Raw genomic sequence first — 26,705 nt, 5'->3', positions numbered from 1 at the left:
GTGTAAACCAGAAACGACCATCTCTCAGACTCAATAAATAATGTTTTGATAGGCTTCATGACAATGCTCATTAATCTGATACATGAAAACCTTCATTAAACTGTCACTGTGGACCAGGGTTTGTTTGTTCATTTATAAATTAAAACACAGATGTTCTACTTAAGAACCATGAGGTAACTACTAGCCTGCATGTTAAGGAAGAACACCTACAAGTATCCTACTTCAGTGGATGGCTTTCCAAACACATTAAGTTGAAACAATATTTATTCTCTTTCATTCAATTTCCGAAGTGCAAAAATTAGGTATTTCTGCCATTACCCTGAAAAAGGAACAATCAGCAAAAAAGCAGAATTTTTCTTTCTGATTTGCTGATTCTGTGTTTGTATGCCAAAACAAATGTTGGGGGGGAAAAGAAATTAGAAAATGGTGGGAAAATAAGGAAAGCTGTCTAAAGGTGTAAGACTTTTTGAGTTTCTATGAGAAGATAAGACATGCGGGAAAAATGTTTCTTAACAGTCAGTTAGAAACCAAGAGCTAATCAGAGTAATGAAAGCAATGTTACTTGCTTTCCTTGCCAGACATACAGAAGAATGAAGCTGTAAATTCCACAGCCATGTGGATCAATTTAAGCTGCCCCCAGGACTGACAAATACACAATGTAAATAGCAAAGAATGGGAAAAATAGCTGAGTCTTCAATCTCTCGTTCCACTTATTAGCAAAGCAGTGCTAACCCCATTCCAGCTCCCTGCATTTGTAGAAATGCTACACCATCTAGTGACTTCCTACACTCATAAAAGCCATTGCATGCTCATCTTTTTACTTTGTCCATGCCTTTTATTTCTAACTTCAAAGGAACACACTGAGAATGTTCACTTATAATCTAATAGCGTCCTACAGCTGGAAACACAGGAGTCAGCAAAGCTCATATTTTGAAACAACTGCAATGGGTGAGAAGACAAAACATGCAAGTAGAACAGCAGTTAGAAATGACAGAATACAGCCTATGCTTCCAGACACAAATTGCTGTAAGCTACACCCATAGTTAGGAGAATATAACTTAAAGAGAAAATAATTACAGAGGTTCTAACTGAACAAAAGAAAAGTATTACAAATTCAGGCTGTTAGTTAATCCTCAACCTAAATAAATACGTTATGACATGAAAATACAGCCCAGGTGTCTGAACAACTTTTCTTTTACTCTGTTACACCACACAGGTACTAGTGGTAATAATATATCTGAAGTTATTTGTAGTTTTACATTAATTAATGTAATCTAGAGATCATCCAATCCACATATCTCAATGCTCTGCGTGAGTATTTTAATACTTCACTTTAATTTTGCATGAAAATTTCTACATAATTCCTGGCAAGGCTCCCAGTGCAGCCTGGAAGCCAGTAACAGCAGCAAAACTAGCTGAGCCTTCCTTTCAACTATCCCCAGCTCCCACTGTGGAAGAACCCACTGCTCCAATTTCAATCACCAGCTTCATTTTCTGATTTCACTGCTCCTGGCTTGATACAGATGACTCTGTATGTCCAGAGTTCTCGGTCCTACAGCACACCTAAAACAAAGATTAATTTTGTGCTTCTTCACACACATTCTGCTTCACTTCACACAGTCTTTGCACCAATAACCTTGGTTTGGAGGACTCCCATTTTACAGACCAAGGCAACAGAACACAGAGATCCTTGTCCCATGTCTGTAAGGAACCCTCTGAAGAACCACGGACTTGTGCCAACACCTTCTAAATTGCAGACAACTATGAGTAAATCAAGGCTGCATTTCAGCTGCAAGCTGAAAATCAGAAGGCAAAAAGGGCAGTCATAGCAAAGAAAGAATAAAAGAAAGGCAAGATAGTACCACTATTCAGAAAATAAGGCTAAAGAATCAAGCTATGGACTAAGGAATTACCAAATTTCAAAGGGGTAGATATTGGGCATCCAGCAGAAGAAACCTAAGGGAAAATTTCCAAACCTGAAGAAAGGAACTCAAGACAGCTAGCTGGAAAAGTGCTACTTTTCCTGGTCTTCTGGGATTGTTTCTTGGTTGGTTAATTTTTTGTTTGGTTTGTTGGGGTCTTGTTCACTTGTTTGTTTTATGTATTTTTATTAATTATGGCAAAACCCAGGAACCTTCCTTATCATGAGTCTGAGCTAGTGGTCTGTGACTCAGTATTTTAAGCTAGACGTACCAACCAACCTCCAAAATGAGACAAAACATGAGAAATATAGCCACAAACTGGAAATGCTTTGTGTTTTTTCAGACTGAAAAATTTTAGACAGTTAAAAGGAGAGATGAAAAGTCACTACTCATATTTTGCTCCACAAAGACAGAAGCAATGTGCTAAATGCGCCCCGCAGGCATGAGCACCATGTTTGCTAAGTTCTCTACATGAGACATCTTCAGCACTTACATATCCCTTCTCAGTAGTTCAATGAATTTATGAGTTGTCTTGGAACTTAAAAACCATCCTACCAGTGCATGCTGTGATATGGGCAACATTTCAAGTATTACCTGATTTGAAGATATGTATTAAGCACATAAGCAGCGTGCCCAGCTCCTGGCAGTAAAAAGTATGTTGCTGCTCATTCATGTCCACTTTTAATTGCTTGGTAACAATATCTTCCAGTAGAATGCCAACCAGCTGTAGTAAGAATCTTGAAAGAAACACATCAATCAATAGGAAAACTAGCAATCCTTCAGAAAAAGATGAGATTAGCCTATGAAACTTTGGTTTGAAAAATAAAATATGAAGTTCTTGTCCATTCATCCTAAATAACGCACTAAATGAAATGGTATAGAACAGGTTAACCTAAAACAAATAGGATGCTATATGATCACAAGCACTTCAATAATTACATCTTAAATCTAGATTCTCTCTCATCCGCTACAGTCACAGTAGCACCCATACACTGGCCCAACTCACTTACAAAGCAAATACTCAGAATAGTGTGGTGTCTTTATAGTGATTTGCTAAAAGCAATTGAGCTAAATCAAACTAGAAACAATCTGTGACAGTTACCACAGCTCAGCTCTGCAGGGGTAATTCAGCAAGACAGAATAACTCACCTGTTTATGTCACCTCATCTATCTACACTCTACTACCCAGGCTCTTTATCAAACCTCCAGCTGGGACAATGTGTGGTGTCAACAGAGGCCATTTGAGGAAAGCCATCCTTGCTCCTGGCCATAACCATTACTCCCTTCCTTACATCGCTGCTGCTGAATGTAAAGTCACAGTATGGGCATGCAGAAGACCCTCTTCCCCCTACCCAGCACCCTCAGAGAGAGCTAAATTACATGAAACAGCATTCTATTCCTATCTGAAGTTCCCTAGAGTTAAATGTTATTATTTTCTTAAACAAACAGCTATTTCAAATGCTTCCCACCACATTAAAACATAATGCCTTAATGACAAACATTATGTCAACATAATACTGCTGCCATATCTCAATGCTTATTTTGCCTGAATTTTGTCACTGTCCAAGGACATCAACATGGAAAGCCAACTGGACAAAGCTGGGTCTTAAAAAAGAGAAAAAAGGAGCAGGACTAACTCAATAGATCTGAATCCCACTGCTGCCAAGTTTCTAATACAGAACCTGGGCTTCCATTTAAAGGGATATTTTTTCATCCCCATACAGAAAGGAAGGAAAGCAGTGAAGTTTCTGGACCTGATTTTATTCAGTCCAAGATTCACCCATTTTAACTGCTCTATTAGGTCCTTCACTTGGCATGAGAAGAAGTACCAGAACTATTCAAAGTCCTACAAAAATCTGCTCAACTTCTCCATCTCTGTCCATCTCAGTATTCCTTCCTCCACACACACCTTGTTCCATATCAACTTACTTGGAATCAACACACTTGATTCCATTCACACAAAAGTTTTATACATGTTAAATATTGCCCAATGTATTTGTGATTTCTCAGAACTCTTCACCTTTCCCCAAGTTATTCAGAAGAGAGAGTACCTGGAAAACGTCTCTTCAGGTGGGTATTTCACCTGTTTGACCTCAGTGCGATCCTCTGGTGTGGACACATTATTTTCTCCACATCTCAGTCTGTTGATTACTTGACATGAAATCAAATATGGTGAGAAGGAAAGCTCTTGTATACGGGATAGAACAATGTCTTCTGTTGACTGTGAAATCAGAACTCTAAGGATAGCTAAAATTCCAGAAATCCACAGCTGGACTGTGCTCACTGATGCCTAACACAAACACAGAAATACAGAAGATTAAATACTTTTGAAGTTAAATGACACAACATAGAAAGGCATTAAAAATTAGCATTTTCATTAACTTGTAAAAAAATCAGACCCTTTTGAGAATGGAACAAACCAGAAATAAATTTTAAGTTCAGCTCTTACAAAACACTATTCCTGTGGTAACTGGCAAGCTCATTTTCACTGGTAAACAATCTCTCAGCTATAAAAGCAGTACTAATACTTTTATAAGAAAAATGTAATTTACCTATTAAATTGCATTCTCTTTCATTGTAATGGTACATTTCTTTACATTCCTGATCCTCAATATGCAAAATGAAAGAAAGTAATTCATAAGTAGAACACTCCTATACCAAGTGCTCCCAGTTGGTAAATCACATTAGCTCTAGCCAATTTGTTCCCAAATTCTGCTGCTGGTACTTTAACATCACTTAGCAAATTATCAAAGAGAAACACATTCTCTTTTGTTTTGCATGAAAAATATCAGATTCTCTCTTCTTTGTAAACAGTAGCTTACCATTGTTTTAGGAGTAACAAACATACTCCTTAAAAGCATGTCCACAGGGCGAAGAGATGAAGGGGCCAAAATTTCAAACAAAGTGTTCAATACTCCCAAAGCATCATGAGAGTCTATATGCATCTGTGAAAGAAAAACACAAAACTGATTTTTAACTATCCACTAAAGGTAACTTCAACATAAAATTAATGCTCCATATTTTAAACATTTCTATGACAACCTGTGTGTAACAAAGCTGCTCTTTCCAGTACAAAATTCAGAGATACCAAAAGCTATGAAAGATACATTTAAGTTTCATTGCAGGCCTTCCTAGACATGAGTTTTGAGAATATGGACAGAAAAACCGCATAGGAAATCTAATGTGCAAATCACATATATTTCATTTGGAGAAATAGGCCTTATTCAGAGAATGAGACCAAAAGACTGACTTGTCATAAAATTTATAGACTTTTCTCCTCCCTGCACATCCTACCAGGTTTATTTATAGACTGCAATGCTGGTCACGATTAAACTTAAGCAGGTAACTAGGAGAAAAGAAACCTGATCATCAGAAAAGTGAACAGCAACAGTGTATTTATGCAACAGAGGTAGGACAGCTTATTTGAACAGCTTTTTAGATAAATTATAAAGCAATCAACTGCAAAAAGCAAAGGATTGGACTACAAATCTAGATGATCCTATTCTGCTTAAATGATTTGGAAGATGATCATGTGCAGTCACACAAAACAACAGCAATTTCACTTTTTCAGCATTTTAGCTCTGCTCTAAAACTGTTGTCTGATCCTGCCCACTCTGCCCAACCATGAGATCTCCTCACAGGACTGGGGAACTGCCATCAGGGAGCATGGAGTACCTGGAGCTAGAACACCTCTGCTAAGGAGACAAGCCGGGAGAGCTGGGGTTGTTCAGCGTGGAGAAGGCTCTTAACAGCACCTTCCAGTACCTAAAGGGGCTACAAGAGAACTGGAAAGGGACCTTTTGCACAGACAGGTAGTGATAGGACAAGGGGGAATGGCTTTACACTTAAAGAGGATGGATTTGTATTAGGAAGAAATTCTTTACTGTGAGGGTGGCAGGGTACTGTTACAGGCTCCCCAGAGAAGGTATGGCTCTCCCATCCCTGGAAGTGTTCAAGGCCAGGCTGGATGGGGCTTTGAGTAATCTGGTCTGCATTTAGACCCACAGTAGCCATGAGGAAAGTAATTCTGACATTCTATGAACAAGGGACAATCTTCTCACCATTTACTAAGTGTTCTGATATAATCATACATCTAAGAGAAACAGAATGACCTTTCTCTGGAGACAGTCTTGATAATACTCCATAAACTTCATGCATTTAAATATGAACTCCATCACTTCAAAGACTTAAGTTTACCTTGCAGCAATTGTTTTTTCCAGACACGGCAACCACAATTTCAAGAAAATTTGTCTTCATATAAAAAAAGGAAATATCAAATACTCAAAGACATTACTGCTACATATATTATAGCAATTATTTAAGGTGTTTTTCGAATTAAAACAATCATATAACCACCTGTTGTTTTGCAAGCATTGGGAGAATGATGTCAGCTATTTGCCGGGACAATCTCTTCCATTTGTCTTCATTTTCTTTATGACACTGTTGCAATACCAAGATGAACATTTCTAGCACCTGAGGAAAAGTTAAGAAGAAAAGTAAGTTAACACCCATACTAACAGAAAATATTCGAGTAAAATCACAGTAGGAAAGAACATTCATTTCAACCATCTACCAAAAAGACAAAAGAGGAAAAAAAAAGCTCCACATGTGAAATGGCAGATTTTTAAAAAATCGATCTTCAGGTTTAAAGCCTGTTCTTAGTTACGAGTTTTTTGGTGGTGGTTTTTAAAGAATTTTCCAGTTACTTCTATAAACTAGAAAACAAAAAGTTTGCTTTGTACTTTTTATATTTGTCAAAAGCCTACTCAAAGAACTGGAAAAGGAACCATAAATCTAAATACAACACCACTTACTCAACAAAAATGGGACAAAGAAAGCGAAATTTTCCATATATATATATACACCCTGTCTTGACTCTAGCTCCAGTAAATTTTAAATTTGGTCAAGGAAAAAAAAAGACATTTTTATAAGGCTCATTCACCTGAGATACGTCACTTTCATATAAAAGTTTTAAGAGACAACATAATGGTACACACCAAGCAAGGAGCACTTTTGGTAGCTGGATGTTATAGGTTTGAGAGTTATAGAGACACCACTTTGAAGGACAGGCAGACAAGAGACACAACAAGCAAAAATGTTAATATATGGACTGGGAAGAGGGACAGAAGAAGGTGTTTCAGGAAACAAGTTAGAGAACTTATAAAGGAAATTCAGGTAGTTATGATTAGGGAGAGGGAGATTCCCAGGTGACTTTCATCCCAAAAGATTTTCTCATGAGAGAGGAGATAGAAGTGATTCGAGGCTGAAAGACTTAACTCCATGGTGGAGCTCCATGGGTGGCAGCTCCAGTTGTAACAGAAAAAAGTTAAAGTTCCAAAAGTCTTGGAACCTCTCAAATGTCCAGGGAAACCACTGCAGACCATCCCAGCCACAGCCAGGGAACAAGAGAATAGCCATGGGTTGGTTTATGCATATTGCACCAGTAGAACAGGGCAGAGTAAGAACTACAAATGTGATGGTGTGGGAAGAGCAGTGCATGGGTGGTCTTTAATAGGTTAAGTGTGTCAGAAGGGGATCTGCCAGCAATTGCAGTACCTTATGTAACACAAAGTTATTCACTATTTCACATCATGTGTCTACAGAGTGTCATTTCATATAGTTATATTAGTCATTTTATGATTATAAAACTACAAATTCAAAAGAAAATGTGGATACACAAAATTACCCCAATCTGAACACGCAGTTCTAACAAATTATTTTGACAAGACGTACTGACTTTTTTCAGAAAATACAGTGCTTACATTAGCATACACCAGAACTGCATTTTCACATTATGAAAGAAAGGCACATTAGGTTTGTTAAGCACCTGAATAAGCAGTAAGATCCCATGTTGATCATAACACTTCTCTTAAAATTACTTTTATGTTTTTCTTTAAAACAAAGTGTATTGACAAAAGTCATTGTTACACTCCTACAAAGCAGAAAGATGTTTTCCAAACCTGTAAAGTCTGGGTCAAAGTACTAAGTCATAACAAATACCTAATTACCAGTGTCATTACCTTGTTCAAGTAAGTGTTATTCGAGATATTGTTATTGCACAGCAACACCTAAATCATCCCCATGCAGCATTTTTCCTATTTTTAAACTTGTTTCCTTTTCCATTTTATTCCCATTCTTTTAAGTTTCTTCTCTTCCACCAACCTCCTGTTTATTCTGTCTGCAACACAGCCAAGATCATGATCCTAGCTGGAGTTTTTTAGTGCCTTGTTTTCTAAGCTTGACTATGAAATTCTACAGATATGTTACTTGACCTGAAATACTGATTTGTAGTGCAGAACCTTTCCCATACCCTGAAAAATCTTTGCATACTCTCTCTGTAAGGAAAGATACTACACAGAGTCCAAATATTCCAGTCTTGTATAGAATATCATTAATATTGCCTGAAGCATTTTTAGCAGTCACAACAATGTCACCCTTTCACAGACCACAAAGAGGGACCCTTCCTCTTCCTCTCCTACCTGATGGTACTGGATAAGTCTCAGCAGCATTGACACTACAACCTCCTTCTGAGTTTCCAGTTCTTTTCCAGCATCAGCTTTATTTGTTCCTCTTAACACAAAGAGATCATGAACAATGGGTTGCAGAGCTGGTATTGCTGAAATGAGATGTATTTCTTTTAGTATGAGACAAATCGTTCCTGAACAGTGATTTCTTGAACTAATAGTTCAGTTATTAAAAGTAAACTGGGTTCCAGTTCATTAAAGATTTTACCCATACCTAAAACCCCACAAATGCCATATTTATCATGCATAATGATGGCTATTTTTTTACTTCTCAAAGAAAAATTAAATTATGGACACATTTGCCCATTCTCACAGAACTAAAAAAAGTATTTCTGAGCAGAATCACAGGAAAGTGTGAGAGAGATCCTTCTACTTAAAGGCTGAAAGTAGAAGGAAAGGGAAGTAGACCAAAAATTAAAATCAAAGCCTTGCATATACTGCTAAGTTGTGAGCTTATTACCGAATAAAGTTTCAAATAGAAGTTCTGATGCAATTATGAACAATGCAAAATGTGGGGCAGCAGTGTTAGTAGGATACAAGAAATTCCCTGAAGGCATTAAGGGAATTACTATCTTCAGTAATTACACTGAAGTGTATCATATACTCAGTATGGTAACAGTATTCTATAGCTTAGTAGTCAACACTGGATTTATTGCTGAACTATTACTAGTAAGTGTTGATGCCTTTTTTTTTTTTTTTTTTTCCCCAGAATTACCATGTGTAACAGCTTTCCTCCCACTGGCCATGATACCATCACACAGCTGAATAATCTTGGGAATTCCAATTATTTGTTTGGAATGATATCGCTCATAAGACAGCAACACCAGGAAAAAGAAGATATTAGGAATAATTGCTTCAGACTCCCTGGAAACAAAACAAAAAATTAAAGTGTCAAGTTTGAATTGCACAGCTCTGTTCAGTAAAACTCATCTTTTTACAGTCAAGGTTTTTTTGAAGAATACGTTTTTCTGATTCCATACAATACTTCTGTAATTTTTGTGCCCTGTTCTGTAGAATAGGTTTCTTTCCCAGGGCTTTCTTTCAAGCTTTGACCATTACAGTTACTAATATTATAACATACTGTCTAATGTATGCTAGATTATTTCTGTAGAAGATACACAGAGCAAAAGAACAACTTCTCTCTTCATCAAAACTCAACTGTGAGAAAAATGTCACAGTGTGACAGTAAAAATGTCACTGCCTTGCTGATGATCTATTAGGTCCTATACAATGTGTACCAGGTGATCAGAGTACATATGGATTCACTCTGAATACACAATAGGAAGAAGCAGCTCTCCCTTAAACAATGGCATCTAGCAATGAAATGCTGATTTCTGGAAGCACAGCTTTGGCAGGGGGGCCCAAAGGAATGGGTTTACAATAATAAAATGGAGAACCAAAACAGTAGCAGATTATTATTTTCCATGTTACTTCCTGAATTCTTCAGTTACGTGGAACCTAAATTATCTGAACGAGTTACCACTGGAGCCAGAGAATAGATGAGCACATTGCCCAGAAGAGAACTCTTCCTTTCTCATAAGGCAGAAATAACTGGCAAATCTAATCACTACTTGTGACACATCACTAATCTGTCTTTCAGAACAAGACAGTTGCAAACCCTCATTGTTCAAAGGATCTTTGCCAATTTCATACCTGAACTGTCCTACTTCAATGTATTCAAACTGCTTTAGCACAAATCCAATAAACACCTAAAGAGAGAATAAAGTGTGCATCAGAACAGAGACATTAATTCCCATTTGAAACCATTTTGACAGTTATAGACAGGTACTGAAAATCATTTGCACTAGGTTATGAAATGTTCCCTCTGCAGTTACAGAAGATGGAGAAAGCTGTTGAAGCTTAATACAGCTTGTGTGAACTTATGCCATGTTTAACCTGTAGTCTGTATATTTTAAGTAAAAGTTCATCTTCAACTCACAGAATACAATATTTGAGGTATTACAGTCAAGAAGTTAAGAATCAGCAAAAAATCTAAACCAAGATAAAATCCAAAGCACTTCTACATTTAAAAGAATTGTCTTTATGAACTTACAGAAAACTTAAGTACTGTAAGTCATGTTTGTTTATAAACCTGAAAATAACTGTAGTAAATAAAACACTTCTAAGTAAACCACTTAAATTTTATGTTACAAATTCCCTGCTTCTATGGAAAACTACAAGACTACTGTATTTGCCACTAGGCTCCCCTCACTGCCATTAACATTAAACAATAGTTGTCAACCATGATGCTTATTATCAGTCATAAGGAAGTCCACACTCTCAGTATGGAAGAAAGTATTTCCATTTGTAAATTAAGTTTTATTCAATAAAAGTGACTGTATTGTCCACACCATTTTATTCCTAAAGTCAATCTCATGAGCAGTTCTCAAATAGTTGTTGCAGAACTCAGAAAGTCATTTACATGCAAAAAAACCCCAGAAGTCTGAAGCTATTTGTAACTGGGGGGTCGGAAATTGAGTCTCACCCTCCTTTAAGTCCTTTGTTTTCACTTATAGTACAATGAATGGACTGCTGGAAATATTTTTGCTGCAGATGTTAATTGAGCCTGCTGGTGAGATTGCTATATGACAACTTGTAAATGTGGTGAGGTACCAACCTGATCTGAATCCAGGAGACAGTAGTTAACCCGCAGCTGAACCAGTTGAGCAAGCAAGTCTAGAACTTGTCTCTGCAGCTGTACCGACGTTGTTGTTGTGTATTGTTTCAATGCTTTTATGACAAGGGGTTCAAATAAACGAATGTGATTGTGAATAGCATTCTGTAATAGAGAGATTTTAAAGTAATCTAACATCTGAACACGTCTCTGATTCAAAGCCAAATTAGTTTTAAAAGGAGGAAAAATGTTTTATATCTAAGGTACAGCTCTTTCAAGAGAACACAGATACAGGTACCTTATCAGCACGATGTTTTGCTGCACTGGAAATGTTAGTTTTCAGCTGCGTAGAAACTTTCTGCAGCACATCAAACCATCTGTTACAAAAAAAAAATACAAAAAACCCCATATACGTTAAAAAAAAAATACAACAAATATGCTGTCCTTAAATGCATTTTATTGTGCCATTGCAAACTTCTCTTAATCTGCTTGACTGCTTCAAGAATCTTAGTAAAACCAAACAGCAGAGACAACCTACAGTACATTTTGATCAGAGAAAGATTTTCTAGTCTTTGCTTAGTTATCCTTCTGCCTTTCCTTTAACATATTGACTGTTTTCTGTATTTATAAATTAATATTATACTTTTGAATACAAGTGTTTAAAACTATTATGCTTTTAAAAAACATCAATGATATCCATTTTAATGACTCAGCTTTGCTTTGGAAAACATGCTAGTGATAATTGCATTCAGGATGTCCTCACCAAGACAAGTTACTCTGCTTAAGTCTGTATTTTCAAGTTACACAGCACCCCAATGATATTCACATTTATGAAAAACACTAAGAACAGACTCTAGTTGAAGTTAACATTTTAATGTAAGGGAAGGCAATTACCCTGAAGCATCGTGCTCCTGCTCAGCTTGAACCATGTTCCTTAGACTGGCATCAGCAAGGGCCTGTGTGAAGTGCGTGTAGGGTGCCATGAAGCAATAGTGGTAGAGACCAGGCCTCAGATTGGAGGAACCCAAGCGTTGAGCTTTGCCTTGAGCTTTGTTGGGGTTTGAGGACAAGCCATCATACTGAGAAGCCAGATTTGTCCCAAATAACGTTTTCAATAACTAGAAAAGAAAATTGGAAGGAAAAGAGAAGTTAACATTTCAGGAAAAAAACTCATGACTTGTCTCTAACCATAATTAACCTTTGAGGACTCAAATATTTAGCTGGAAGCCTGCAAGAAATCCATCACTAAGGCAGTTCTTAGCTTTCTAGGGATTTTGATGCAGTTAACTGGCTAAAGAACACTTTTGGTAAGGTAGGAAACAAGCCTGTTTTCTGAACATTGGCTAAAACAGCTCTGTGAATTGGGAGCAGTTCAAGAGGAAACTACATTATCCAGACAGCATCAAGTTACAGACCAAGTAGTGAAAATGAAAGAAAATATGTTCTGTTTGCTCCACCTGGACGACTTCCCTTAAAAGCATGGCCCTTCTACATACCCTTCTACATACCACTTCCCTTAAAAGCATGGCCAAAGGACATCAGGATAAATATTCACACAACATAAAAAAGAACCCCTTACCTGCTGCACACACACTGTTGCCATTGTTGGCTCTCTGTTGAAACATGACTTTAGATATCCCAAAATTTCTTCTACACACTAGAAAATCGGAAAAATAAGTGCATAAAATTGCATTTTTCTTCATTATATAAAACATTACAGTGAAAACCAGACAGCAGCACAAGTTTTTGCACTAAGTAAATCTACACTAATTTAAGGGAAAACATGGAATTACCTAAAGAAATAAAAATTCAACATTTTCATCCTAATTTTAAAATATACGTCTAACACCACAGTTAAGGAGAAAAAATATCAAGACTCAGGAGAGGGAAGAAGGCAATAGGTCTTCTGACATTTTGTATTTTTAAACATATGAATCTAGGGAATGACCAAAGGCAAACCATTTGGCCGGGAAGAAAAATCCTCACATGAAATTTAAAAAGTAAAAAATTATTCCAGTTTTCAAAAGCAGCAATTTAACCTGGAGAATCTGCTTTAGCACTTTATTCAACTTTGTGGAAGCACAACACTTTTAGGACTACTGCCCCTTGGAAGAGTAGCAATCTTGAAATCAGTGATATGTGCTTTCTTCCAGTAAGGACCACAGATACTGGACAAGTTAAGTATAAAATGAAAAACAAACAAGTCTTATACCTTTCCAATATCCTGAAGAGTAGCAAGTTCCAAGATTTGAGAGAGAACATCTAAGGCAGACCGTAAGAAACATCCAAACTTCTCATTAGTGTTCTGGAGATCTAAAGTAACCTGTTCCCAGAAAATAAAACCACATTTTTTCTTAACAATTACTTGACAAGGAGATACAAATTACTGGAAGCTGTGGATATTGACACAAAATGATCTTCTGTATAAAATTTCAGTGTGTTTCAATCAACACCACTGACAACTTAGACTGCCTTATGCATTGCTGGAAAGGCAGGACTCCAGGCTGACTAAGAAAAAAAAGGGATCTTCTTGCTTGAGGAAGGCCTAGGACATTGACAAGAAATGGAATCAGATGATGCACTTCTGATAAACACAGCAGGTGTAATAAGAGCACAGTCCTTGAAGCGTACATAGCAGATGACCAACTCTCTAGGGAATGCATCTTCTGTCACCTGAGCCAATGAGGAAAAAGCTTTCCCATCATGGAATGAAGTGCAGAGAAAACAGACATGGGGCTTTATTCAGCATTGCCAAGCCAGCAAAAAGACATTTGGTACTAGCAATAATGACAGCAGAGAAACAACAGGGTGACAATGCCTGTCACGGGTTCTCGTTTGGTCCCCTTTTGGTTTTATTGGTGATAGTTGTGATCTTTCTTTAAATTCTTTTTTTGTGTGTATAAACTGTTTACACAGGTAAACACGTGAGCTGACAGAGGCAGAGCCTGTTTCAAAGAAACAAAATGATTATCCAACGCCATTGCAGTCCAATCAAAAAATATCATGCAGTACCTTATAATTAGCATGGGTTGCTTTCAAGACATCATATAACTTCAGGTATGATGGAAGATGATAAAAGCTTCCTACTGAAGATGATTTACTTGTTGGAACAGGTCCTGTAGCATCAGTTTGCCTAGAAGCTTAAAAGAATATCACAGATTAGCACAATATGACTTTTCTAGGTTGCTCATGACATACACAACATAATTTACCACATCTGCATTATTAAACAGTATGGTTTTTTCAATCCACATATACATTCCAAACTGCAGAAACACACTGTGCACAATTGGAAAATGAACAGCATTTCAATGATCTAGCCTGCTGTGGGGAGGGAAATTAACCCAGAGGGCTTAGTACTGAAGCATTTGTACAGTTTACAAAACAGAATTAACAAGTGTTTCCTTCATCCTAAGGAAAGAAAAGGTTTCAAGATTCAGAATCTCATTTCCAAAAGCAATCTATGTCACTCCTGCCAAAAGCTGGAAAGCAACTTCCGAATTTCTTTTAAGTAACATATGTGCAAAAATTACTTTAGGCAATAGCTGAGTAGATTAAGAAGTGAGAAAAAGATTCAGCAGTGCTTTGGTTCTGAAAAGTACAGTTAATTTTCAGCTTACAGTTAATAAAAACCAAAACAGTAAAGAAGCTCCCACCTACAGCTGCCTTTCCACTAATGCAGTACCCTGCCAGCCTCTTGAACTGAAACTCCAGAAAGGTTGCTTGGTTTTACTTCTCTCTCTCTCTAATCACACGGTGTGGGGCTGGTAGTTGGAAGGGGTAACAGCAGTGATGTACCTACCTGGACTTGCTTCACCACTCTTCTTAGGGCTCATTGGCACAGATGCCTGTTCCACAGACTCCCTCTCTTTCCCCTTTCTCCGAATCGGACTAAGAGAAGGTGGGTTTGTGAGAGACGGTAATGCTGCCTAGAATTAAAAGAAGCTTTATTAGTTTCGTAAGCACAAGCAGTTTTTCTTCTTCTACATAAATACAAGTATATTCTTCTCTTGTTTAAACTCCCCTTCATTTGACTGTCAGTTAAATAGAAATGTTTCAGGTTCAGAACATGAATTTCCTATGTGAAAAGGAAATAGTTTCATATATTTCCTACTTTACTTTCAACTTCAGCATAGGCCAATTACATGAAATTTTCAGCTTCACCATAAGCCAGTAAAATGAAATTAGAGCTCAATGACTACAGTTCCTTTTGATTCCAGATAAAGGAGTGTCAAAATTATTTTCAAGCATTTTTAAAATATGACGAAATTACTGATCTTAACAGTACTGTCTTCAGTTTTTAAATCAGTCTCTAAATGTATATGCCTCAAAATCTCAAAACTCCCCAAACCTCATACGAGGAAATACCTCATATAAGCCGTTTCAGAAGTCAAAATATTTTACAGAATATTCAGAAGATAAAAGAGTTATTTTAAGCTCCAAAAGGAGCTCAGTGCATTACAAGCAGACAACAAACCCAAAAGTCAACACATTTCCCAGAGTATGCAATGCAATATTCCACATACTTTATATACTCCTCACTGAATTAATGTTTCGAGTTAAGTCAGCAGGAATAGAAGACTCAAAATTTAGGGTAATATTAAATATTAAAATATAAAAAATTAAGGTAATATTTTAAACACTGCAGAACTAAAGAAAAACCTGTTATGTGAAGAAAAATACACTTTTTTTTTCATGGTACTTGCTTTACTACACAGAGTCAAGTCATTATCAAGGAATTAGATACTTACCTGTATCAAGTCCAAAACATGAAGAGGTCTATAGCACAACAGTATTTAAAGTCACATCACTTTATTTTTTTATTTTTAATATATACCTTTACTGCTGGACCAGGAGCAACATCATCCATCACATGCGCACAAATATTAATGACCTTCAGCAGATGAGAAAAGAGCTGTTCCACCAAAGTGACAAGAGCTCGATCTGCCAGAGCTGGCCAGGGCTCCTCCTGCTTTGCAGCACCTTGGTTTGCATCTTCTTCAGCACTCCAGGGATTCTTTAAGCACTTGGGAGCACTTGCTGCAATTTCAGGAAATAAAGACAAACTTAGAATTAAGCACCAGAAAATTTTGAAGGCAGATATGGTTATCATCTCTATATGAATAGAAATTCAACCAGAATTTCAAAGCCAGGAGTAGCTGAACTGTTTAAAACAAAACCAGTAAAATCTGAGTTCTTTGTACCCAGCTTGTACTAAGCATGGCCTTTGGCAACTGCAGGAAATTTGCAACTTGGCTACAAAGAGGCAGTTTCTTTTCAAACCTCCAGGGTGCAAGTTCCTTCTTTATTTCTTCTGTTAATCTTTCAAGTTTTTCATGGCATATAATCAGAACAGAGTCAGATATGGCTTTTCTAATTCTAATGGTAAAAATAATACGACAATCCTACTTTTCTTGTCCTGCCTTACCTGCAAGCAAGTTTCCAGTCAAAATCAAAGCATCCTGATGTGCTGAGAGGTCCAGTGGGAACCATGCTGATGACAGGAGTGACAGGACCAAGCCAGCCATACCAATGGTGCAGCCCCTCTGAGCTTCATCCGAAGAATTTGGCTGGGAAACACTGGAAATTTAATTTTGGAATGTTGTGATTTTTTCCCCCTTTCAGCAACTTAAAAGTCTTGAGAAATCCAACAGTCAAGTAGATGGCTAATCTAATGAAACGAGATGTGTGCTACAAAAATAAATACACATTTAACACTCAAATACAACTTCAAAAAGCAATTTGCAGCAGACTTGACGATGCTCTGGTTTCTTTAAGAGCCATTACCTTCTTTTTAATAGCAAATATCAAGGTTATAGTGACATCTACTGATAAACTGAAGAATTCTGGATTTCTTTGCTAACCACTACAGTCCTGAACTATCTTCAGTTAAGTCTTGTGCATATGCAGGGTAGGGATGGGAGACATTAGATGTAGTATTGCAATGTAACAAGATGGTTCTTCAAAGTGAAAAGAAATTAATTAAACAATTGTATTCCATCAAATCCTCTATATTTTTTGAGTGAACACTATCCAACATGGTAATTTTCTGCTGCATTCTTTATTTTTCTTGACAATAATTATATGACCAGATTTTCCTACAAATATCAAGTTTAAAAAAGAGCAGGCAGAGATCACCAGAAGATGTCTGGCAGAATACTCTGTGAATTACACACATCATTTCACAGCTGTAAGACCTAAATACTTCAGTTTCTTACAAGAAAAGACCATATGTAACCTCTAAATAAAGGGAATCTGGAAACCTTTCAAAATATTTTTTTTTAACTTGAAATCATTAAAATCTTCTAATATAGTCACTCTGGTCTAACACAACTACAGGAGTTTTAGAAAATTAAATTGACACTAAGTACAGCTACTATTTTGACAAAACTCCAGAGGTATTTACAGTGCCTTCCTTTGGTTTTTCTAAAGTATTTTCACACGCAACTGTTATTTACTTCACATACAGTCAGAAATCCATGACTTAATCCATATTGAGCTGTACAGAGTTGGAATGCAGCAGTTCCAGTAAGTTCTTAATCATAAGAACAAAAACACTTATGATGGGAAGGAATTTCGGCAAAATTCTCACGCTACTGTCCATGTTATTATATTCTTATTATCCAGAACAATATATGTCTGTATCATTCCACAAAAATGAAATTACAATCCAAATCAGTATAAACACTGGCCAAGAATTTGTGAAGAAGGAATCAGAGGAAAGGGCAAAGGCTATGTCATTGGATCACTTGTAAATATTAAATACATCTTTAAAACAGCATTTTTAAGTTAGGTAGAAGAGAATATACATTGATTTTATTTTCCAGCTGAGTACTGCTCACATCCTGAATTCCTTCATTTGTTACCACTGGAGCACACCTTTTATGCCACATATACAGAGCACATGACACTTAGGGCCAGCCAGGGAAGCAAGGGCCTGCTGACAAGAAATGCACCTGAGGGAAGCTTTTTTTTTTGGGTTTGGGTTTTTTTTTTTAAGTAAGACAGAATTTCCCAATCAAATAGAGTAAGAGACACAATGACAGCAACAAAGAAAATCGACACAAATTATGTTAAATCTATTTAAAAATCAAACAGCTTCACAGATGTACATCTCCAGTAGCTACTTTTACTGCTCACATGGCACTAATAATCAGAGGCAAAATCAAAGCTTTTAAGCTGCCACCTGTACATTTTCATCCTTAAGAAACTCTTCAGACTGTAATTTGGGACTATCATGTACTACCTGTATAAACACTTAAGTATTATAGATACCAAATTTGCCATTTCCACTCAGTGTGCCAAATGAGAACAATTTAAATGCATCTGGCACTATTACAGAAGCCAAGATAACCCAGCTTCCTTGACCCACCATTTTTCATCATAGACATGAAACAAAGATGAAAATTCTAATGTTCAAATTTTAAAGAGATACTACAAAATACAGTATCGCAAAGATAAACATCCTTTCAAATGCATGGAATATTTTCTCCTGTATCATATTTCATAGATGCTAACTGTATCTACTTTCTGTAAGAGCAGTTGCAGCCAATCCCTGTGACATGCACTGTGGTTCCAGGCATGACAAACATTGGCACTTAATAGCCTGACCACCTGAAGGTATTATCTTCTGTATTCTGTATGAAGTTCTTAAAGAACTGCTAAGATAAGCTTAACAGCATATACCTAAACCAGGACTTCCAATGCATAAGCAAATCCACTTCTGTTTCACAAAGGGGACTTTCAGAAGCTCAATTAACAAAAGAGGGAACATACCCACAGTGCCATCCCACACTCCAGGTGCAGACTGGAAATGTTGTGGAGAGAAGACACAAAGCTTCACAGCAGCCAAACTGAAAAGTAAACATCAAGAATTGAATTAATTTCACCACAGGAAGAGTTAGCAAAACAGTATCTTAAGTTCTCACTTAAGAGTGAGAATTAAATCTATTACTATTGCCATTGTCACAGTACAAAAGCTGCAGATACAAATATAGTCAGGAAATCATAAAAAATAAAGCAAGCATGCAAAACAGGAAAAAGTCAGCCACCATAGCAAGAAAATTCAAAGAAACTCATATGTACAAAAATTCACATATAAAAAAACTCACCGTAAGTGCTCTTGTAGTGGATATTGTCAGTGCATGGGAAATTGCTGCAATAACCCTTGAAAGGTTGTTTTCCATAGTGACATCTGTTGGACTTTGCAGCATATTGTAACCTCTGTATGTTCTGAAATAAAAACATTCATACCCACTGAAACATGCACTTAAAAACTCCCATCTCAATCAAAATTATTAATTTTATTACTTAAATACTTAAATATTTAAGCTTAAATTACTATTATGTATTTCACAGCCTGCTTGTAACAAAACCAGAGAACAGTCTAAATACCATCGTATACTGTAGTATTTTTTGGGTTGTATTAGTAAATGCTATTTAATTTATAAATAAAATCTGCTTGTTAGCAAACAGAAATAGTTAGATCAACTGTCAATATCTAACTAGATACTTGAGAAATTACCACCAATTTAACACTAGTCTTTGCTGCTGCTCAAATCCATTCAACATTCTTGCATGCTCACAAACTTTGGATTATTGCTGTAGAAAAAGTCTGTTTTCTCTCCAGAATAACATTGGATCCACAAAGTTCTACTGCTTACATACTATAGTATATATCTTAAGTGACATGATCGAGATTATATACCAAAAGGTTTATAATTAAAAACTTGCATGACAAACTGACAGAAACCAACAACCTCTATAAATATATACAACCCATACTGTCTGTAAGACAGAAAAAATAGTCTGCAGCAGAAATACAAGATCACACTATCAAAACTAGAATTTACTTTTAAATTTTAAGGGGAGTACAGCCTTCTGCAACTACAATCATTAAACAGGATGTGGAGAGTTATAAATCTGGATCAACATACCTTAAGAACAGTAACATACATACAATTAGCTTGAAATGCTGCACCTGGTTTTGTAATATAATGGACAAGTAGGGTGACCTCAGGATGGAGAGAAGAAACTATCTCAAAACAAGGACTCTCAGTGTGCGTAACTCCCAGCATATTCTCTAAACGTGAGTCAGTTTCTGTGGAGCTTAAACCTGCTACAGATGCTCCTGTAAAAGGAGCACCTCCTCCTAAAAAAGGAATTCATATCCACATGGATTTGGAGGATTTAACTACAATCCTAGACATTACAAAGTGAAATTTGGGTCTCCATTCCTTTTGAAGCAAGGCCAGACAGGTAACGCACCTGGTGATGGTGCTCACTGCAAAGTGAGATGGGGGCTGCGTTTCATGCATGAGGAGTTTCAGGTAGACACTGCTTTGGTCTCTTGCTACTGCCACAACTGGGTCAGCCTGTCCTTGATCACAGTTATAAAACAGCTTCGGAACTAGCCTGAAAGAAAATTAAGTGTCAAAAAGAAAAATTATTTTTCAGATACTATTTAACACCCAGTTTAAAGTACATTTAATATACAGTTCAGCAAGCTATATATGCTAATTACACATATAAAATCGTAAATAAAAGCTGTTACAAAATTCAGTAAGCTGAATTCATCTTTATATAACTGCTCTTCATTACAATCAAGGAGCTCAAGTCAGGACAAAGCAACTGCTCCAGACATACAGTAATTTAAAGAAAAGAGTCTTTTCTGGACATACCTCCCCATACATAGTACAACAAACACTTAAACACTTTCACAGATTACTTCTCTCTTGCTGTTCCCTGATATCCCCAGATATTTTCCCCATGAGTATCTGTATCAACTGAGAACTAATTTTTACCTGAAAAGAGTAATTTTTTACCATCTGTTTTCTAACATAAAATCAAATCCAGGCTTCTTGAACAACCATATTTTCAACTTATGTGAAAGTGAAAAGATATTGTACACGTGTTTTCGTAATCTCAGTGACGGTACTTCCAATGAATATCCATACTGGATGTTTCAAGGGGTTTCTGCAAACTTTTCAAATTTTAACACACCTCTCGTCACTAAGCCAGCATGAAGGTAAAAAAAAAATTCACCTCGTTACCACTCAGTTAACAAAATAACTCTGTTTCAGAATCAAGTCCCTTAGTAAAAGCAACAAATTCTATGATGCAACAGTTCATGACTCCTCTGCTGAACTGCTCGGGCAATATAAACACTTTTAAATGTCAGAACTTTAAAAGTTTTGTTTTCCTTTATTTGTTATTATGAATGGACAGCAATTAGGATGAAAAAACTACAAAAGAAACCTCTCTGATAATAAAATACACCAGGAATTCAGTATTACATGCTCCCAACTTCTTTAAACATAAACTCTAAGTCTTTGAATTGGTAGTATAAAAACTACCAACTAATCCTTACCCTTTGGTGCATTTATCTGGACAGCAACTATAATTGTAGTAGGTTACAGCAAACATCTGCTTTGCAAACAAAATTAGCTGCTCTACTATGAATAGTGAGCACAAAAGTTTTAAGATACACTGTGTATGACCATGTGAAAACTACAGTGGTTGGGAGCTGGGACTAATCTGGAGAACTGCAACATTTTAAGTCGATCAGCTGCTGCCAGGATACTGAACAAACCACTTCAGCATGAAGAGAAATATTCTGAAGAAGCTGAAACTGAAATTGACCCTCAGAATGTAATACAATGTAATACTCTCAGAATGTAATTTAATGTAATTGTATTGCCAATAGAAAGCAAGGTACAACTGCCTGATGAGTCAGAACGATCCATGTTCCAGGTACCAAAAAGATGCATTTATTCCCCATCTCGCTTTTGAACAAATATATATATGCATATAGATATATGTATGTATATGTGTATGTATATTTAAAAAACTCAAATGATTATTTTAGTTATAGGTACACATCAATATGCAAATATCTTTCTAAACCACTTTTTCTTTTCCTATAAATAAAAATGTCACATATACCTCACTAATGAAGCCGCAGCCACGTGTCTCACTCTTGGATCTTCATCTCCCAGCAGACTTATTACAACATTTTCAAGTACTCTTTCCTGAAGCTTTAATAGCTAGAAAATAAATTAGCACAGTAAAAGATCACTGACAAATTTCATCATTTGACCATATTGTTAAGGGAGTTAACAAGTGAGATTTCATCTGTCATACAAGACGTGTCCTGCAAGACCATCTTTACCTTAACATTGCCAACCACATTCTCTAACTACACAAATGTCAATTTTTTAAAGTTAAAAAAGAACAAGCCGCAGAACACACAAACACACCAAGGAAAACTAAGATATCTGAATCTCCACAGTAAGTATTTTCCTAGTTGTAGTATGTTTTAGAACACGAGTCTATTTACACAACAAATGCAACAGCCATCAGCGTTGACAGAATTTAAAACCAAAGTGATGTCATTGCACTTTACTGGTACTTTAATCCAGAAACACAATATAGTGATTAAATAATTTACTTACACCAGTATAATGATGAATACCTCTGTGCAAACTCTCAGTTTTTCCTTCCAAGAAGTTCACTAGCCTATGACAAAACACAATTTAGAGTACATTAATTAACATTGTGTAATTTCTCCCTTCACTGCTCTGAGGGTTCTTCTTGCTTATTTTTTAAAAACACAAACTATAGGGAAAATGTAAGTAGTAAACACTTCTTGTAACTTTCAGAAAAGGTAAACTATTTGCTAACCTACTATCTGGCTAGTGTAACTGAAGAAAAATACTCTTTCCATTAAAAAAACCCCATTATTTAATGCTTTATATTGTAACTGTACTTTTTCTAATGCACAGAATCAAAGTATTTTGAAAAGACAGTAAAATATTCCAAACATCATTATTCACAAAGAGTCCGCTTTTGCATGACTAAGGACAACTTGAAGAATTTTCACATAAACATCTTTTGTCTTTCAGCTTGGAAGAACAAATAGAGAATGAGAGAATGCAAGAAAAGGAACAAGTCACATTTATTTCAGTATTGACAGAAACTGAGTGACTACAGATAGCTGATAACAGACAAGTCTTTTGGGACAAGGGACTTTCTCCTTAAAAACACAAAACTGGAGGAAAAACTAAGTCAGATTGCAAATTATGTGGTCCCTCTCTGATTAAACATTTAGTGAAGACTTGATACAGCAGACCAATGAACCAAAAACTTCAATACAGTATTGTTGGATTTGGCTTGGTAGCGCAGTCAGTGGTAACTTGACAAAGGAATTCATACAGGATCGACTGATCTGAATTAGTTTTACAAAACTCATTAATGCTTCAGAAGAAATTGCAGTTACAATTGCCATTACTTACAGCTTTCTACACTTCTCTGCACTTCACCTACTACACCACCCATGAAAAAAATACAAACACTCACCGAAAATCTACCTCTGCAAGTGTTTCCAGAAGTTCTGTCCTTACGAGCCAATATGAGCTGTTCTTCAGAGCCAGGAGGTCAACAATCAACTGCAAACCAAGTTCACTGTAACTGCTACTGCATAAGCTCATGATGCAATGCTGAAAAGAATAAACAACTTTCAGTTATAATACAGAAGAGACTCTCTGAAAAGCAGAATGAAAGTCATCAAAAAAACACCTGTTTTCTTTAGAATACTAAAAAAGTTATTGCTTAGGAGCTAGGATAAGCACCAGAGGTAGGTACCCTGCAAGGCCAGAACACCATCTCCATGTGAAGTGCTGAACCCTGCTGCTGAACCTCTGGAGAGGAATGGAGGCCCCACAGATCAGAGGTCAATCCTCCAAAGGAGGGCTCACACGGCTTAAACATCACAAGCACTGTATTTTCATCTGTTCAAAAACAGTCTCCTAATTTCTACAAGGTACTTTTAGACACCTGGTTCTGATTTCCAAAGTTTTTGAAAAAGTCATACCTACATATTTGAATGTTCAACTACAGGCACAATGTGTGACCTTTGGAAAAAGTTACAGAACTCCACACTTCTATGCCTTATTTAACTACACAAAATGTACTTTCTTGTTTACGGATTAACAACCCAGAAGGTTTAGAACATTTCCGCCAAAATGTTTGGTCAGGCCATATTATATACTGAGAAAAAGCAAGAACCGAATTTGACTACTATTAAGTTGCCTGAACTGAATAATTCTGGCGAAGTCTTCTAAAAAGCCATTATAACAAGTGTAATCACACAAGAAATCACTACACATAAACATGAAGATTGCTGAACAGAAGGTTAAAAAGACAGCCTCATTTACCTACCTGGATTTTCTTCCCTCATCTGTATCACCAGCCCCTCCTCTTCGCATATAAAACTGTCATTTCCATAAACAAACTATCCACATTTTACTAAAATTTATGCTTCGCCTCACTGGTCGTTAAGCTGCAATAGTCACCCACCCTGTGCCTCTCTTTGATAAAAGAATTTCCCTCAGCCTCCAATTTGTCCATGTTCTAGTTTATTGGAAAAACCCTCATAGAAAGCTCATTCCTTCACCCCTCTGCTTTTTCACCGAACACCTTCCACAGATTTTATTACAGAAATAAAACTCACATACTCTTAAGTTCCACTGACCAATTCAGCTGTCATCTCTATTTTACCAATTGCCTGAAGGATCTTTCACCCACTTTGAACCACTTGCTTTCCTGACATTTTCCCACTTTAAAAAATTATTATTTCAGAAAATAATCACATTTTTTCTTATAACTTCTCACATTTAATTTTTATTCTCCAAATACAGGCTACAACCAGGTGTTATATATATGTTCACACTCCCTTGTTGAGCCTGGCTATCCTATCTAATGCACTCACCCTAGTGTTGGCTAATGTAACATTAAAGCTCATACCAGTACATTTCTCATGAGAAACATCACAATTAGATTATAATATTTATTATTTTAAAATTATTTTTGCACCAATAAAATTCTTCAGGAAGAAATCATTTTATGCTCCATGTTTAGACATCTGTGCATAGCAGCATCCCAGTAATGAATCACAACCCTGTGATCTGTGGTGGTGCAAATAAATTCCTACTGCTTACCCTCACAGCTGTACAAGCCAGTTTGCATGTAACAGAGGACTCATCTTTCAATGTTTTCTGTAACAGAGGTATGCAGTCTATCAAGGAAAAGAGATTTCCTAAAAATAAAATAAAATAAAAAAAAAGAACTTTGAGCAACAAAACATTGCAATGTTACACTAAAAGACAAAAAGACACCCATAAAACAAATTGTTACCTGTTGAGCTTCTGACATTTATTAGCCATTTTTCCACATCAAAGCGGGATTTAATGAGGATGGAGTTGACAATTGTTCCACAGAGAATGGCAGTAGCTCCTCTAATCTGGGGATCTCCATGGTCGATGTAGTTCAGAATGTCAGATACATATTGCTCCTCTAAGAAAGTAAGTTACAACTACTTTATTTTAAAAATACTAGTATTAGACTTTATTGATTCATAGAAATGTTACAATGGAGGTCTCAACTACTGGACAATCAACATCAACACACCCAAAATATGCCCACCGTCACTCTCCTCTTCTGAAATCCCATTCTGTGCATGCAATCTACACATCAATCACACCATTCAGACCAATGATCACATATATAAAAACACTAGTGATTTATTTCAACTGAAATAAAATGCCCCAGGAACACAGAAGAAGCATTTTGGTCAATGTATCAAACCAGCTGCACACCCCAGGTCCCTGTGATTCATTTGTAAAAATGAACCTAATGACCTAGAAACCATCTATAAGATGGACTAAATTAAATTAGGAGAAAACATTTGTAAAATAAACAAATCCCTTCTACACACTCATTGTTTTAATACAGCTTCAACTTGTCAGAAGCTCTACAACCTCATCCACTGAAACTTAAATCTTATTACAAAAAATATACCTCACCACACACACAGCATGTTCAATTCCAATTTGTGCAGTATTTGTTCACAAACACTCAACTGGGTTTGGAGTTTTCAGTGCAGATGCTGCCTCACTTATGTGAAAACCCAAACACACTCTTAAAACAGAATATGTGAACTGCAACATACCATACTCTTCTCCCATTGCCTCCAGAGGTGTTTTATACAGTTTGCTGAAGAAAGACTCAGGGTGAAGTGCAACAGCTGCTCCAACACAACTTACTGCCAAGGCTTTTACACTGACTCTCACATCTCTATCAGGAACTAAAGCTGCAGGGAAGAAACAAAAATTATTAAAAAAGAAGGTATTTTAAAGCTTCCTGAATTGTTTTAAGTTTAATTAATAACATTATATAAAATAAAATGCTTTAACTTGGACAAAAATATGAATGCAAAGCAAGTAGTTCCAGTTTATCAGAGCCAGCAGTGATATATGGCTGCTTTTTTGCTTTCCTCAAATGAACTGTATATGAAATACACTTGAAATACTCAAATACAGCCACAACATACTTCCAGCTCACCTCCTTCCAAAACCAATACATTATATGGGCACGTGAGCAAGTAAGAGTTTAGAAAAGGGAAAAAGAACAAACATCTTAAATCAGTCAAATACCATGACAGGAATGTGGATAAGTCCCCATCCCTGGATGTATTTTTTAAAAAATGCAGATGTGGTGCTTAGGGACTGCCACAGAAAAACACCCAGTATTTCCAATAAAGTGAGATCAAACCCAAGACAGAGCAAATTGTCCCATTTCCAGCTCTGT

General features: G+C 36.5%; 1 protein-coding gene across 3 annotated transcripts in view; it reads right to left on the bottom strand.

The window, feature by feature from the left end:
- HTT (huntingtin) overlaps window positions 1-26,705 on the bottom strand; it is an 80,086-nt gene that overhangs the window by 29,720 nt on the left and 23,661 nt on the right. For all 3 annotated transcript variants that reach the window (XM_083860826.1, XM_083860827.1, XM_083860828.1), the window contains exons 15-39: window positions 26,068-26,208; window positions 25,254-25,412; window positions 25,058-25,155; window positions 23,418-23,557; window positions 22,514-22,577; window positions 22,005-22,105; window positions 20,328-20,474; window positions 19,172-19,292; window positions 18,837-18,913; window positions 16,489-16,640; window positions 15,898-16,100; window positions 14,863-14,989; window positions 14,073-14,200; window positions 13,273-13,383; window positions 12,640-12,717; window positions 11,955-12,178; window positions 11,359-11,437; window positions 11,064-11,225; window positions 10,100-10,155; window positions 9,162-9,310; window positions 8,402-8,538; window positions 6,279-6,395; window positions 4,745-4,867; window positions 3,974-4,212; window positions 2,517-2,659 (exon numbers count right to left, since the gene is read on the bottom strand). In XM_083860826.1, coding sequence (XP_083716952.1) covers window positions 2,517-2,659; window positions 3,974-4,212; window positions 4,745-4,867; window positions 6,279-6,395; window positions 8,402-8,538; window positions 9,162-9,310; window positions 10,100-10,155; window positions 11,064-11,225; window positions 11,359-11,437; window positions 11,955-12,178; window positions 12,640-12,717; window positions 13,273-13,383; window positions 14,073-14,200; window positions 14,863-14,989; window positions 15,898-16,100; window positions 16,489-16,640; window positions 18,837-18,913; window positions 19,172-19,292; window positions 20,328-20,474; window positions 22,005-22,105; window positions 22,514-22,577; window positions 23,418-23,557; window positions 25,058-25,155; window positions 25,254-25,412; window positions 26,068-26,208 — 3,276 coding nt within the window. The remainder of the gene's footprint in view (window positions 1-2,516; window positions 2,660-3,973; window positions 4,213-4,744; window positions 4,868-6,278; window positions 6,396-8,401; window positions 8,539-9,161; window positions 9,311-10,099; window positions 10,156-11,063; window positions 11,226-11,358; window positions 11,438-11,954; window positions 12,179-12,639; window positions 12,718-13,272; window positions 13,384-14,072; window positions 14,201-14,862; window positions 14,990-15,897; window positions 16,101-16,488; window positions 16,641-18,836; window positions 18,914-19,171; window positions 19,293-20,327; window positions 20,475-22,004; window positions 22,106-22,513; window positions 22,578-23,417; window positions 23,558-25,057; window positions 25,156-25,253; window positions 25,413-26,067; window positions 26,209-26,705) is intronic.

The sequence above is a fragment of the Zosterops lateralis genome (assembly GCF_965231275.1).
Source record: "Zosterops lateralis genome assembly, chromosome: 5".
Lineage (NCBI taxonomy): Eukaryota > Metazoa > Chordata > Aves > Passeriformes > Zosteropidae > Zosterops > Zosterops lateralis.
The sequence above is the reverse complement of the archived record's forward strand: the minus strand, read 5'-3'. Positions and strand labels throughout refer to the sequence as shown.